Source organism: Gambusia affinis, linkage group LG22 (assembly GCF_019740435.1).
Source record: "Gambusia affinis linkage group LG22, SWU_Gaff_1.0, whole genome shotgun sequence".
Lineage (NCBI taxonomy): Eukaryota > Metazoa > Chordata > Actinopteri > Cyprinodontiformes > Poeciliidae > Gambusia > Gambusia affinis.
The window spans coordinates 17,321,529-17,334,649 of NC_057889.1; the positions used below are offsets into that span (position 1 = coordinate 17,321,529).

A 13,121-nucleotide genomic window follows, 5' to 3' on the forward strand; every position below is an offset into this window, starting at 1 on the left:
GGTCAAAAACTCATCAATCTGTGTGCTCCAAAGTTGTGAAACATGTAAAAGAAAAAAAAAAAAGGCCTGTCCTATTAGCAAAAACTAACAGTAAACACATTCCCTGTGTGAACAAACGTACTCAAATTAATGGCTTGATTTTTTTCTATTATTATTATTATTTTCTAGTGCGAGATTATGCTCCTGCAGCGTCAGAGTGAAATGATTTCAAGACCTTTTGCACATCTTTACCAAGGATGCTAAGAAGTACTCACTACAAGCATACACACTCACTACAGACACTTAGCTGTAGAGGGCGCTGTGTGGGTAATATCCTCCTTAAAATGAAACAGACACAATTCTGCAGCTCTGAGTCACTCAAATGAAAATCATCTCAAGCTACATTAATCCCTCCTGAAGGCCAACGTCAAAATAAAAGCTTTCTTTAAAGAGAGAGCTGTGTGTTTTGGGAGCAGTTTAACACTTCGTACCTCCTTTCTCCTGTTTGGGGCAGATTCCCTTGGCCGGGGTCAGCCTCCTGTGCTCGTCTTCCTCCCCTCCGGGGGTCACCTGGACGCCCACCTCCACCGGAAGCGACCCTCCTCTTGCCTGGGGCAAGACGGGAACCCCCATGATCCCGCCGGGCTCGCCGGGCTTGGAGAAGGCGCCGGGCCCGCCGCCGCCGGGCCCCCTGCACAGCCGGCGCTTGTGCTCGATGAAAATGAGGATGTCGCCGAGGGGGAAGTTGGTCTGACACTGGCCGCAGGTCAAGAGGTCGTGCTCCCCGGGCCCCATCCTCCGAGGACTAGGGGTGGACGGCTCCGGGGAGGGAGATCGAGCGCCTGAGTCATGGTTGACCTCCGCTGTGAGAAAAAGAGACGCGGAAAACAATTTAAAAAATAAAAATAAAAGCAGACATTCAGTCAGTGAGAAAAACATTCTCAGAAAGAGAGAGAGAGAGAATAAAAACTCAGCAAGGTTCAGTCCTGAAACCAATACAAGATAACAACCATCCCTCTGTACCACACAGGGTGGTCGTTACATTAAAAAAAAAACAACAACAAAAAAAAACTGTGTCACGTTCGGGGGCTTGAAACAGCAGAACGCTGTTAAGACTACTTTGCCTAGATAAACACCTGCGCCGCTTATCTCTGAGAGAGATCTGCGTAGGTGGGACCAAAAACACTTTACTCTACATGTCGGTGTGCGCCTGCGAGAGTGTGTGTGTGTGTGTGCGCGCTCGTTCCGCTCGTGTTTTGTGTTTGTGCGGCCAGGAAGCGATTCATCTCAACGGCGCAGGCTTGGTTTCCGGTGAGGGCCCTTCGCCGCGCCGAGCTGTCACAGCGAAGATGGTTGCCTTCCACCACGTGGGAGCCTCGGCTCCTGCTCGACAGAGTGCAGAGCGTAACCAAGGCCACATCCACAAGCCTCTGTTGGCGTGTGCGTGCGTGTGTGTGTGTGTATTAAGAGTGGGAAACATGAGGAGGGGAGGAAGAGAAACACAGTAAAGAAACTGTTTTATGTGTGCATGAATGGATCAAGACTCAGGTGAGTTTAAGCGGTATTCTCAACAGACTGAAAATCCTTAAGCCAAACCTGGGGTCCTGTTAGGAGAGTAAATCTCATTCTTCACAGATCTGACACGGTCATTAATAACCATTACAGCGTTCTTCTCTGTCTCCTCCCGCTGCCCCGCCGCCCCCATGGCACAGACACCGTCCCTCAGCTTAACACAAATCCCTCATGGACAATTTCCACTTTTGTTTTTTTCCATTTCTCCACACTACTCTGATGTACCACCATGAAAATGTGTCCTCTTCTGGAGAGCCCAGAGGAAACCTGAAGCTCCAGAGATGGTGAGGGATGTCTGGGCGAGCGGGCGATCAGGGAGGGAGACGCGTCGCTGCCTGGGGGGGAGAGAGAGAGAGAGAGAGGAAGAGAGCGAGAGAGAGTAATCCATCTCCTTCTCTTTTGTCTCTTCCTTTCTCTCCCTCTCCAAACGACAACCCAGTGAGTGATCGGTGAAAAATTAGAGCAATTTTTTTGTTTCCTTTTTACTTTTGCCTCTCTTTCTTGTTCGTTTTTGGATTCCAGTTTGTGCCAAATTCCCGCCGAAACGTTTTACGCATAAGTTGCCATTTTCCCTTCGCACTTCCGGTTCGCACAAACCATTTCACATTTATACACTTATACTGCATCTGTAATAATTCAATTTAATTTAAGTTAGCAGTTATTACGCTCTAAAAACTTTGCATTACAGGCAATTTCATTTTGCTTTGTCTTTGATTGCTGAAAAAGTCACGGCTCCTGATCAACCCAAATTAACTCTGAGGAACCTCATGTTATTTATCGGAGCTAAGTATTTATATGACAATAGAATAATACTTTGGCTCTGGTTAAATGAGGCATGGTCGGTACCAAACGGCCTGTAAGTCGTGTACAAAACGCTCAAAGTTTTGAAGGCCCAAAACGGCGCAGCGGAGAAAATACAAGCGTTTGAAAACGCAACGGATGTCCAGTGATTTTAGGAATTTGTGTGTGGCTAAACGACACAGCGTGGGTGTGAACAGAAGAATTGCCATTCAGCTCCTTCCTACTTCCATTTCGTACCTGTAAACAAACCATTTTGTTACTGTCTTAAACAGTGACGGATGAATTTAGTTTTTGTGACTTACAGAGATTGTAAAAATGCTGAAATCTCATGTTCACTTTGATGCTTTATCACTTTCTTAATGTATACTCCACGTTGAGGTTTTTTTTTTTTTTTTTTTTTCTTTTACTCTATCTGAATTTGGGTCAGGTTACTCTTATCAAATCTCCATCTGACAGATTGTGACCCCCGATCAAACCGAAAGAACTAAGAGCAACTTCCTGTTCAAAGATAAGATTTGTTTTTAGTCACACAGAAGTATCACTCTGTGGGGTATAATATAAATTTTTTTTTAAAAAAGGAAAGGAAAAGAAGAAGGTTAATTTTTTTTTAAAAAGCGTTGCAATTTTTCTAGTTTGTTGGGAGAATTGGGCATTTAAATGGAAATCCAAGAGCTTTGAACTGTTTTGTGGCTGTTTAGTTGCATAATTGATGAAAACACTTAAGTAGTAAGAAGAAGTAGAAAGCAGTTTAAGGACAACGAGTACTAGTTGAGGCTTGGAAATGGTTTGTTTGAGCTTAAAAAAATGGAAGTAGGAATGAATGAAATGGCAACATCTGGGTGAAACGTTGGTGAAGAATCCACCCGTGGTTTTCCCTGAAGTGAAGACTTGAAGTAATTTTGGAAAACGTCGCCATTTTGTTTGGCTCTGCTCCCTGTTTGGGTTAGTTGGCTTGTGACAGATTAAATCACAAACAGCGAAAGGCTTTCTGCTAATGCGCAGCATTTGTCAGAGCCTTATAACTACATTTCCTTTTTGCTCATTGTTCATGCAGAAGAACGAAAATGACTTTAAATTATCTGTTGTCAAAGCAAAGCAGCAAGCGGACGTTGAGTATGTGTGAAACGTTCGGTGGCAGATGGCTCTGTTTTTTTGGACCTGAAAAACATCAGGCGACGAAATGACAAAAGTTCTGAGCTGGTAAAGGGGCGAAATGATAAGCAGCTGTTTCTTCCGCTCTTGTGACTGTTGTTGTCTCCCCATCCTTGTCCCCTTTTAATTGTTGCGCCCCGTTTGCTTTGTTCCTCGAATCAAAAACTGTGTTTCCGGCCATTCGGTGACACACAGCCACCGTACGCGACGTCGGAAAAAAAGAAAAAAAAAAGAGAGAAAATAGTAAAGAATGTGTGTGCAGCTGTCGTCCTTATTGCTCATCTCAAACCGTTTCTCTAAACCTCCCAATCGTCTCTGTTAACCTCTGATCTTTTTTTAATTTTTTTTTATCCAATTTCATCATTTCCCTTATTTCTGTTCAGATAAATAACTCCTCCTCCTCCTCTCTGGGCCCAATCACCCATCCACCCACGTAAGCACACACACACACACACCTGCATCGGCACATTCTAGTCATCTCCAGTCGCTCCAAGCATGGACCGACGCCAAATATCTTTCTCTAGATGGCGATGGCTTCCTGGACTCCTGCCAAATAATTTCCATCTCATATTCTTTGACGGCAACGGAGGAAAAACAAACACACATCTACCCACAGTTCACAGCTTGTAGCCGTAATTCAGACGAAGCGACGCTCGGGCCGTGTTAAGGCGATACGCGCCGTGCGAGCAAGTGGAACCTCACACTGAGCCGGCCCGAGGCATAAGCAAAAACAAATCCCTGCTTAGGACCTCTGAAGCAGCAGGGGGCCCCCGAGAGTCCCCTGAAACCCAAAATGTTGGAAATGCACCACTTTTTGTGTTGCTTGTAGTCGGGTTGGTGAAGAATAAGGCAACTTTAAAAATTCACTCCGATTTTTAACATTTTTACCTGAATTAATATAAGTTTCAGAAGTGCTAACAAGCTGTTGTACATATAAAACAAAGTGACGTTTTGGGGAGCAGACCCGTCATATGTTAACACAGCTGCTCTGGCTCCTGCGAATAAATAAGTGAGAATTTTTACACAAATCCAAACCTCGCCACTCTTCCCTGCTCCACTGAGCCTGTACTGAAACAATAAACACAAGATACGACGGCGGGAGGAAATGAAGCCGATCCAAATCTCTACAATTTCAATAAACCTTCTCTTAAGGCCTCCTTTTCTGGCGAATCCTGCAAACCGACCCACATGATTGCAGTCCAATGTGGAGGATTCATCAGTTTATTCCTAAAACACTTTTCCAAACGCACGGCGAGCAAAGAGGGCTCTTGAACCCATTTCTGACCAGGGCCCGGCTCAACGTTTGGGCCACCCCTGCATGCACAGGAGACAAACAGGATAGGTGGCAAAGAGGGGGCAGGGGTGATGAAAACGAGACAACAAAACGAGTGGATGAGCTGACAGTCGCCCTGCAAACCGAACCACCGCGTCTCGACTTGAGAGACAAACCTAACGAGGCCTGTTTTGCTAAACCTACGGTTGAGTAACGCGGCCTGAGGGCAGAAGGCGGTGAATTACTAGGAGCTGGCACCGAATCTATGCCACTGGAACGAAACTCGGACACCTTCTCACAACCACGCCCGCTTGCTCGTCTTTCCTCAGGCTCACCTGCGAGAGGGAGGGAGGAGAAGGAGAGAAAAAAAAGGGGGAAATGTGTATGCTAGAAGGAAACAAAGAAGGAATGCGTACAGGAGGGGCTAAAAAAAAAATCTGGGAAAATGTTGAAATGGAAACACATATAAAGGAGAGAGGGGAAAAAAAACATACTAATATGGCACCAGGGTGACAGACAGCGTCTAATTCCCCCTGCATGAGAGAGGAACGTGCTTGATAGGTAAAGGAGCACAGCTGACGCTCTGTCAAACATGCCATCGCAAGGGAAGGCGTTATGATAGCAATGAAAGCCAGCTGTCTAACACAATACCACACATACTTTGTTTTGTTTTTTTCTAGCTCGCTCTGTTTTCTTTTTACTTCATTTTCTTTTTTTTTGCTCTTCTTCACACACACGGAGCTGAATCTTCACCCCGGTGACACTCCTGTTACTCCGCCTTATCAAGTGTGGGTTAAGTCAGGCAGCCTTAGAGCACCCCCTATCAGCTTGATGAGGGGAGAGTCAGTCAGTCAGTCAGTCAGTCAGTCAGTCAGTCAGTCAGTCAGTCTGCTGCTGCTGCTGCTGCTGCTGCTGCTGCTGCTGCACAATGTGTACCAGATGGGAAACACTGCTGAAGACAATGGGCCTCTTTCAGCAATAAATAAATAAATAAATAAATAAATAAATAAATAAATAAATAAATTTATGATAAAAAAAAAGTGCAACCAAACACCTATTAAGGGTCTAGTTATCGTAAAAAGGCAAGTAAGTGGTTTGATCTTTCTAAATAGTGAAATAATAAAATCTTCAAACTTTTGTCAGAACTTCTTTACGATTATTTGGTTGAAGATGACTGAAGCAGATTGTGACTCTAACTGCTCCTGTAATCTCCTGAAACTCTCTAAATAATGAGTTTACATCAGGAGTGAATTAAAAAAAAAAAAAAAAAAAAAAAAACTTTTCAAAAATCTTTTTTTTTTTTGCATGAATCAAATCTGAATTTGCTAAAAAAAAAATAATAATAATAATAATAAATAATAAAAAATCCTCCAACAGGAAGCATCAAGCATTTAAACGTTTGCCAGGGTTTAGATCTTGACCGTTTTTTTTTTTTGTTTCTTTTTAGCATTTCAACACAAACTTCTGATTATTAGTCAGACTTCCTAATAATCTATCCTAACCCTCAGGCGCTCGGATGACAAGTCGACTGAATTCAATAGGTTTTAACCTGCCTCTGTTTCTCCAACCGCGCAGCTTAAAAAACACGCTCAATCTCAGGAGCTAAACCCCACCGGGGAGAGAGAGTGTGTGTGTGGGGGGGGGGCGGGGGGGTAAGATTCACTCTGCCATTGAAAACAAATGACACCAGCAACATTGCAGATGGTTGCAATCAAAAATTCAAACGATGAACGGGGCCCCGCTTCGCCCATCCTCTTTTTTTTATTTTTATTTTTCTCATCTATGATTTGCCAAGCAGAGCTGCAACACTGCAACATTGTGTAAGGCCAGGCCTGCTTTGGTGTGCGTGTGTGTGCGTGTGTGAGTGAGCGTGTGTTTAATTATCTTATCAGCATTTAATCTGTAGCAGTCCCATTCCTTTATCGTAAATCTTGGATTATCAGCCTGAGTGTGAGCAAATTAAAGCCCTGCTGCTGACTGTGACTTGTCACTGAAATTGCCTTATGACCTATGAGGTATGACGCTTCGAGGTGCATAAATCAAATTTTGGCAAATTTGTGTAATTTGAGGGGTGGAGGGGTGTCACTGCATTGCAAAACTCACCGAACGCATTCTGTAATGTTTCAATTATTGAAAGAAGGACAAAAATCGTAAATCGCTCAGCCATCTCCTGCGAGATTATCATCCCGTCAACCGCAACGTTTGTGTGAATATTTGCCGTGGGGTGGAGTGAGTGAGTGAGAGGTAGTGGTGGTGGGGGGGTGAGAGCGCGTATACGGTGGGTTTCTCTCCCCCCCCCCGGTCGTTTTGACGGCACATATGGCACGGATAAAGACGAAAACACTGACTGTTTTGCGAGTAGCATGCCAATTCGGAGAGTAAACAGTTATCACGAGGCATTTCCGTGGGATGGATCCCGCTCTGGTGATGGTACGCTGCAAAACATCACTGTGGAGGGGCGGGAGGAGGGTCTGGAAAGGATGGGGGTCTGAGCAGTGAAAAAAAAACCAACAACAACAAAAAAAAAGAAACTGCACTTCATGATTTTCACAGGAATTCATCAGAGCTGCTGTAGAGCTCTCGGTTTGTCACAAACGCAACACCTTTGACCTCTGAGTGTGATCACAAAACAAAGAATTAACTGGAAGCTGAATGTTGGCTTATTGAGCCTTCTAGCAGAGCAGCTTCTTACATGTGATTTGTTTTAGGCAGTAAAGCCACACACTTTGCATGTGGTCATGCAATCTGAGCGTAACTTGTGCAGATTCACACTAAATGCTGAATTGGCGTGTGTGTGTGTGTTTTGCATACTTGTACATTCTGTGCATTTTCTGCATTTGAGTGTCTCTACATGTGTGGCAGGGAGAGTGTAGTTTCCAAACACACACACACACACACATGCACATACAGGCACAGTCCTCCATTGACAAGCTCGTCCAGAAATATGCTGATATTCAGGTTTCTGTGTTCAGAAACAGAGTGTGTGACCCTATGGGCCGCCGCCGGCAGAGGAGCATGAAGCGGCGTTCGGTTACATGCCGTTCTCCCTGAATCTGACGTGCGGCTGACATATGCTGGCAGAAACTTTACATTATGCTCACATAAAGACACACACGCACGCACGCGCACACAGTTACCTGTCCCGGCAGGCGACGAAGAGGACAACTGACGTGTCTTTGTTTTTTATGTTTTACTTTTGTTTTTTTGTTTTTTTTTACACACACAGTGTGGTTGAAATCGCTCTCTTTAGGAAGACACAGTTCAGTTTTCGCCCACGCTCCTCAGGTGGTCGTCTGCAGGCCCTCCCATCAAACAACCCGCAGCATAATGCTGCCACCAGCTGCAGAACGATAAGGCGCATTGGCGCTTTCGCTTCGCTCCAGTTTGAGAGCCCCTTACTGAATCTAATCTGGTCCGTCGACGCTGAAACGTGCACGCCTTTTCTTTTGCAGAACAATTCTCTTTCTTTGGCTTCGAGCGTTTTACAGAATCTACAAAAAAAAAATAAATAAATAAGAATAAAAACAACTACAAAAAAAAAGAAGGAAAGAGTGAAATAGCTTTACGCTTTAGTCCCTCCTTAACCTTACACCTATACATCTGAGGTCAATGCCTGAGGGCACTGTTCAGCAAACATCAAGTAAAAGAACAGGTAGGACGACATTTAGATCCTCCAAATTGCCCGGCCTGTCAGCATCCGACTCTGATCATTTTATTCAGACTTGCACTTCAGCAGCTACACGCTAAGCTGAGCGTCTGTGCATTAAGTAACATGTCCAAGAGCCGCTCCTGTTCCTGCTGCTGCTGCTGCGTGAGTGACTGCTGGAAGTTTTAAGCACGTATCTGCGTTATTGTTATTATTAGTATTTTTTTATTTTTTATTGTTTTAAACAAATCCTGAGAACACATGCATGTTGCTTCAAAAAGGCCGTTAAAAGGCAATGTGTGACAACTAATTGTCAGTGCAATTATCTACATTGAGTAGGACAGGAATGCACTGACTGTGAGGCAGGTGAAGCCTGAAGGCTTTTCTGTAATTACTATAGGAAACGTGCCAAAAAAAAAACACAAACACACACACACACACACACACACACACACAGACAAAAAAAAAGGTTCAGGATGTTCAAGAGTTGATTAAAAAAATGGACTAAGTTCATTAAAAGCAAAACTATTCTAAGTTGTTGCCAAGTGTTTGTGTTATTTCTTTGCAGGCAAATGCTGGACACACACACACACACACACACACACACACACACACGCATTCAGTCAGCTTACACGTTTTTAGAGAGATTTAAGATCGAATAAACTGCCAGATTACAATCTACAAAATGGATTTTTTTGAGCCCTTTAAGGCCGGTGTGTTGGTTCAAAACGTCCTCTTGCATATTTTATGGACAACATCAAACGAGGAAACTCCGGAGCCAAAGTGGAAGGAGCAAATAAACGATGAGCCGAAATCCACCTCACACTTTTCAGCACAGAACAGATCCGGGGCCAGAGATTACATCATGAAGTTTGTGCAATAAATTACCCAGATTAGGGAGCCCCTTTGAAATTGGATTTAGGCGCACGCCAAACCCAGGGAGATGAAGGTTAGATTGATATAATTGGATTTCGCGACTTATTTTATTTTATTTTTTTTTTATCGGCAGGGCCCCCTCCCCGCCCCCGTTATAAAAGTTATCTGATCGCAGTTTTGGAAAGCATTAAATCGAGACAAATTTTTTTTTTTAAATCTACATTGTTGTTATTATCACAATAAATGTGCTTCTTTTTTTGTTTGTTTGTTCTGCACAAAGGAATTTTGCAAAGATAACTCACGTTTTTAACGCATACATTTTTACTTTATTCACCTTGCAGCGAGGTAGTTGTAGCAATAATAATAATAGGGCCTTTAAGCTTCCGGAGGAGGAAAAGAAATGGAAATTTTGCGCCAATTTACAAGCGTAAACGAATCGAGGAAGACAAAATGCGAGGAACGACGAATAACAAAAATGGGAAAATATGAGAAAAGTGCAGTGGGAAAATGCGCGTTGTGACGAAACGCTGAACACATGTGCGCGCATGCTTTCCAACTCAAAACAGACGCCCTCACTGTATATAGCCTACCTGAGGAGGTGTGAAAATGTAATGATTTTTGGAATATAACGCTTATTTCACTTTTTTTGTTGTTGTCGTTGTTGCAAGTAAAAAAAAAAGAGAGAAAAGAAAAGCGGAAACATACCGTGTTTATCAAAGCAATGTCTTCCCCCTTGTCATTTATTTCACATATGCTGCGTAATATCCCAACTTTAGATAAATAAAACACCGCATATGCGAATTAGAATTATAACAATACCATATGTTTACGGTAAAATACTTCATTCTTGTAAATATATATTTAAAGAAAAACAGAATAAACCAGGAGTGATTAAAAAAAAAAGTAAGCGATAAATAATGCTGTAATTATTATTTAGTATAGATCGACATTAGAAGAACATGAACTCACCTTGGACCGTCTCCCTGTGCGTCAACGATAAGTGCTGCGGGTTCACCTGCTTGCGGCGGGACATTGCCCCGGCATTTACTCTGGCATCGCCCGGTGAACGGCACTTGGAGTCGGCTTGAACCGTGGTGTCGGTGAGCAGCTCTCTCTCTCTCGCTCTCTCTTTCTTTCTCTCTCCCTCTCGCTCTCTCTCTCTCCTCCGCACTCCCTCCGATCGCGCGCTCTTATCGCTAGCCCGTCGACAGTCTCTCAAGGTGTAAACTTTTGATGCGCGTTAAGGAGCCGGAGCAGCAGGGCTGAAAGTCGGAAGATCCGCGCCGGTGTCCTGCCGTGGAAGCAACACCTGGATCGGGTAGTCGGGGAGGAAGCCAAAGCGGGGCTTTCTTTTTTCTTTCTTTCTTTCTTTCTCTCTTTTTTTGTTGTTGTTGCGATGGATCGCTGAAAGCAGGTTGGGAGAAGTGTGGCGTTTGTTTGCTGATTGAAAAAGAAAAAAAGAAAAGGGGGAGAAAAATCCTGGACTTCCCAACCTCTGCAGCGACCGTGCTGATAGAAAATCGCCCCTTTTTTATTTTATTATTATTATTCTTTAAAGATTTTTCTCTTAAAAGCCTATGATCGCCGTATCTGTGGGGGCCAAATAGCAGCTGTTGACTCTGTGTGCTCCCTACAGTCCTTCCATCTCAGCAGTGGTGCGCTAAATGACCCTTTGGCACTGACTCCTCCTGTGCGTTTTGGCATTGGTGCGCGGAACGGCAACTCTTGGCTCCGGCGGCACTAGCCTCGCTGATTGAGAGACACATACACACACAGACAGACACACACACACACACATACGAGAGAGTGAGAGAGAGAGAGAGAGAGAGAGAGAGACCAGGCGGGCAGACGTGTCACCTCCTCCTTTTCTTCCAACAAGACGAGGTTCAATGTTTCCCAGTTTCCTATGGTGTTCGAGGCTACTTCGAGTCGACTCACGCGATGAAAGATGCTCTGCCTGCCCGCGTACGCGCACGTGGCCCGGTGCTCGGGACTCAAGTTCAAGTGCGCTCGTGTGCCGCCTCGCGCCCCAGACAGTTCGCTGGACGAAAACGCGCGGACAACCCAGCGGCTCCCCGGGGCTCCTCCATCAGCTCCGAGAAGTCATCAGCGGTTACTCACTTCACAGACGGTTCTCATGCCTGTCTGGGCTTTCTGGAGCAGCGTCACGTTACCAGCAAAGAAACAAACCGTCTCACCTTTGTATTTATCATCAGTTTATATAAAGAAAAGGGGCGCGTGCCCCCAACCCCTCACGTACCCCCTTGTTAGCATTGGCTACAATTTATTTCTCCTCATGAAATGTCACCAGAAATTTCACATAAACACAAAGATTAGAGCTCGCGCTCTCGTGATCTCTCAGCCTATCAGGTCAGACATCTAACTAGTCTTATATACTTTTATCGCGCGCAGTTCTTTAAGTGTTATTAATACTAGATAAGGCTCGAGTGAGTAATCAGTGTAAATGTAAAGCATATATTTCCACGCATTGTGTAAGAAGAGAGAGATAAGAGGGGGGTGGGGGGTGCGCGCGGCATGCTGCGGGTCCGTTGTCAGGGTAGTTTTAAGGCAACAGTACCCTCTGTTGGCACAGTAGGGAGGCAGAGCAGACCTAATCAGGAGGTGGCACTTTTTTAAAAAAAACAACAACAATAACAACAACAAAAAACAGCTTTCTCAGTTTAGCCCGGCGCTTTGCGAAAGTTTTCAGGCTCCTTAATCTTTTCCACATCTTGTTAGCTTAAATTTTATTTGGCATTTTATGTGACGGATCATCGCGAAGTAGCGCGGAACGGAGGGAGTGCGAGGGAAAGAGATGCATCCTTTTGTTTTATTGTTTCACATAAAACAATACAAAACTTAGAATATATACATATAGATATTTATCTATCTATCTATCTATCTATCTATCTATCTATCTATCTATCTATCTATCTATCTATCTATCTATCTATCTATCTATCTATCTATCTATATATATATATATATATATATATATATATATATATATATATATATATATATATATATATATATATATATATATAGGTGTTTTCAGGTCATTTTACTTTAATATTCCCACATAAAAATGAACTGTTAAACAGACTAATCTTGTGTGTGTGTGTGTGTGTGTGTGTGTAAATGAAACCCAGAGATTTGTTAGAGAGGGAACAAACGAGGAGTGTAGCGTGTAGCAGATGGGAATTATTCAACTGTATTGACTAACACTGTTGTGTTGTATTAATCAAAATTAGTACAACACAACAGCCAACACATGGCATTTCACCCATACCAAACGATTCAAACTCCAGTCTTTGGAGTCTTCGTGTCCCCGGTTCGATGTCCCTGAATCCAACCTCTTGAATCGTCCTACTGACCTGCCCTTTTAAGTTCTAGAAGTTGCTCTGATCAGATGACCTCAAAAAACTTATTTTTGTAGCCTAGACATGAAAAACACTATGGATGTTAAGCAAATCAGCACTGCACATTACCCTGAAAAAACTTTTGGCGAGACATGGCGGTGGCACTGTCATGCTGAGGTGACGTTGATCAGACCTTAAAAAGACTTTAGGGCGCCTGTATTCGTAAGATTTTAAAAACAGGCGAACATTTCATGTGCAAAGCTGTCAGAAATAGTACATTTGACAAAAAGAAAACTGCATCTGTAATTTAAATCAAGGGGGTTCTACAAAATGTTGATTCGTGGGGGGAAAGAGGAACCAGAAACAAATGTACACCACACTTTTCAAATTTTTGTAATAAAGGTAGGATCCCCCTCCCCCTGCCCCACTTGTCACATAATAATTACAGCTACATTGTGTT

At 43.6% G+C, this 13,121-nt stretch overlaps 1 protein-coding gene across 1 annotated transcript in view; it reads right to left on the reverse strand.

Moving 5' to 3' along the window:
• Positions 1–11,098, reverse strand: part of bcl11bb (BAF chromatin remodeling complex subunit BCL11B b) — a 36,505-nt gene extending 25,407 nt beyond the window's left edge. The window contains exons 1-2 of the mRNA XM_044107223.1: positions 10,269–11,098; positions 471–842 (exon numbers count right to left, since the gene is read on the reverse strand). Coding sequence (XP_043963158.1) covers positions 471–842; positions 10,269–10,332 — 436 coding nt within the window. The 5' untranslated portion in view covers positions 10,333–11,098. The remainder of the gene's footprint in view (positions 1–470; positions 843–10,268) is intronic.
• Between the last annotated feature and the right edge of the window lie 2,023 nt (positions 11,099–13,121).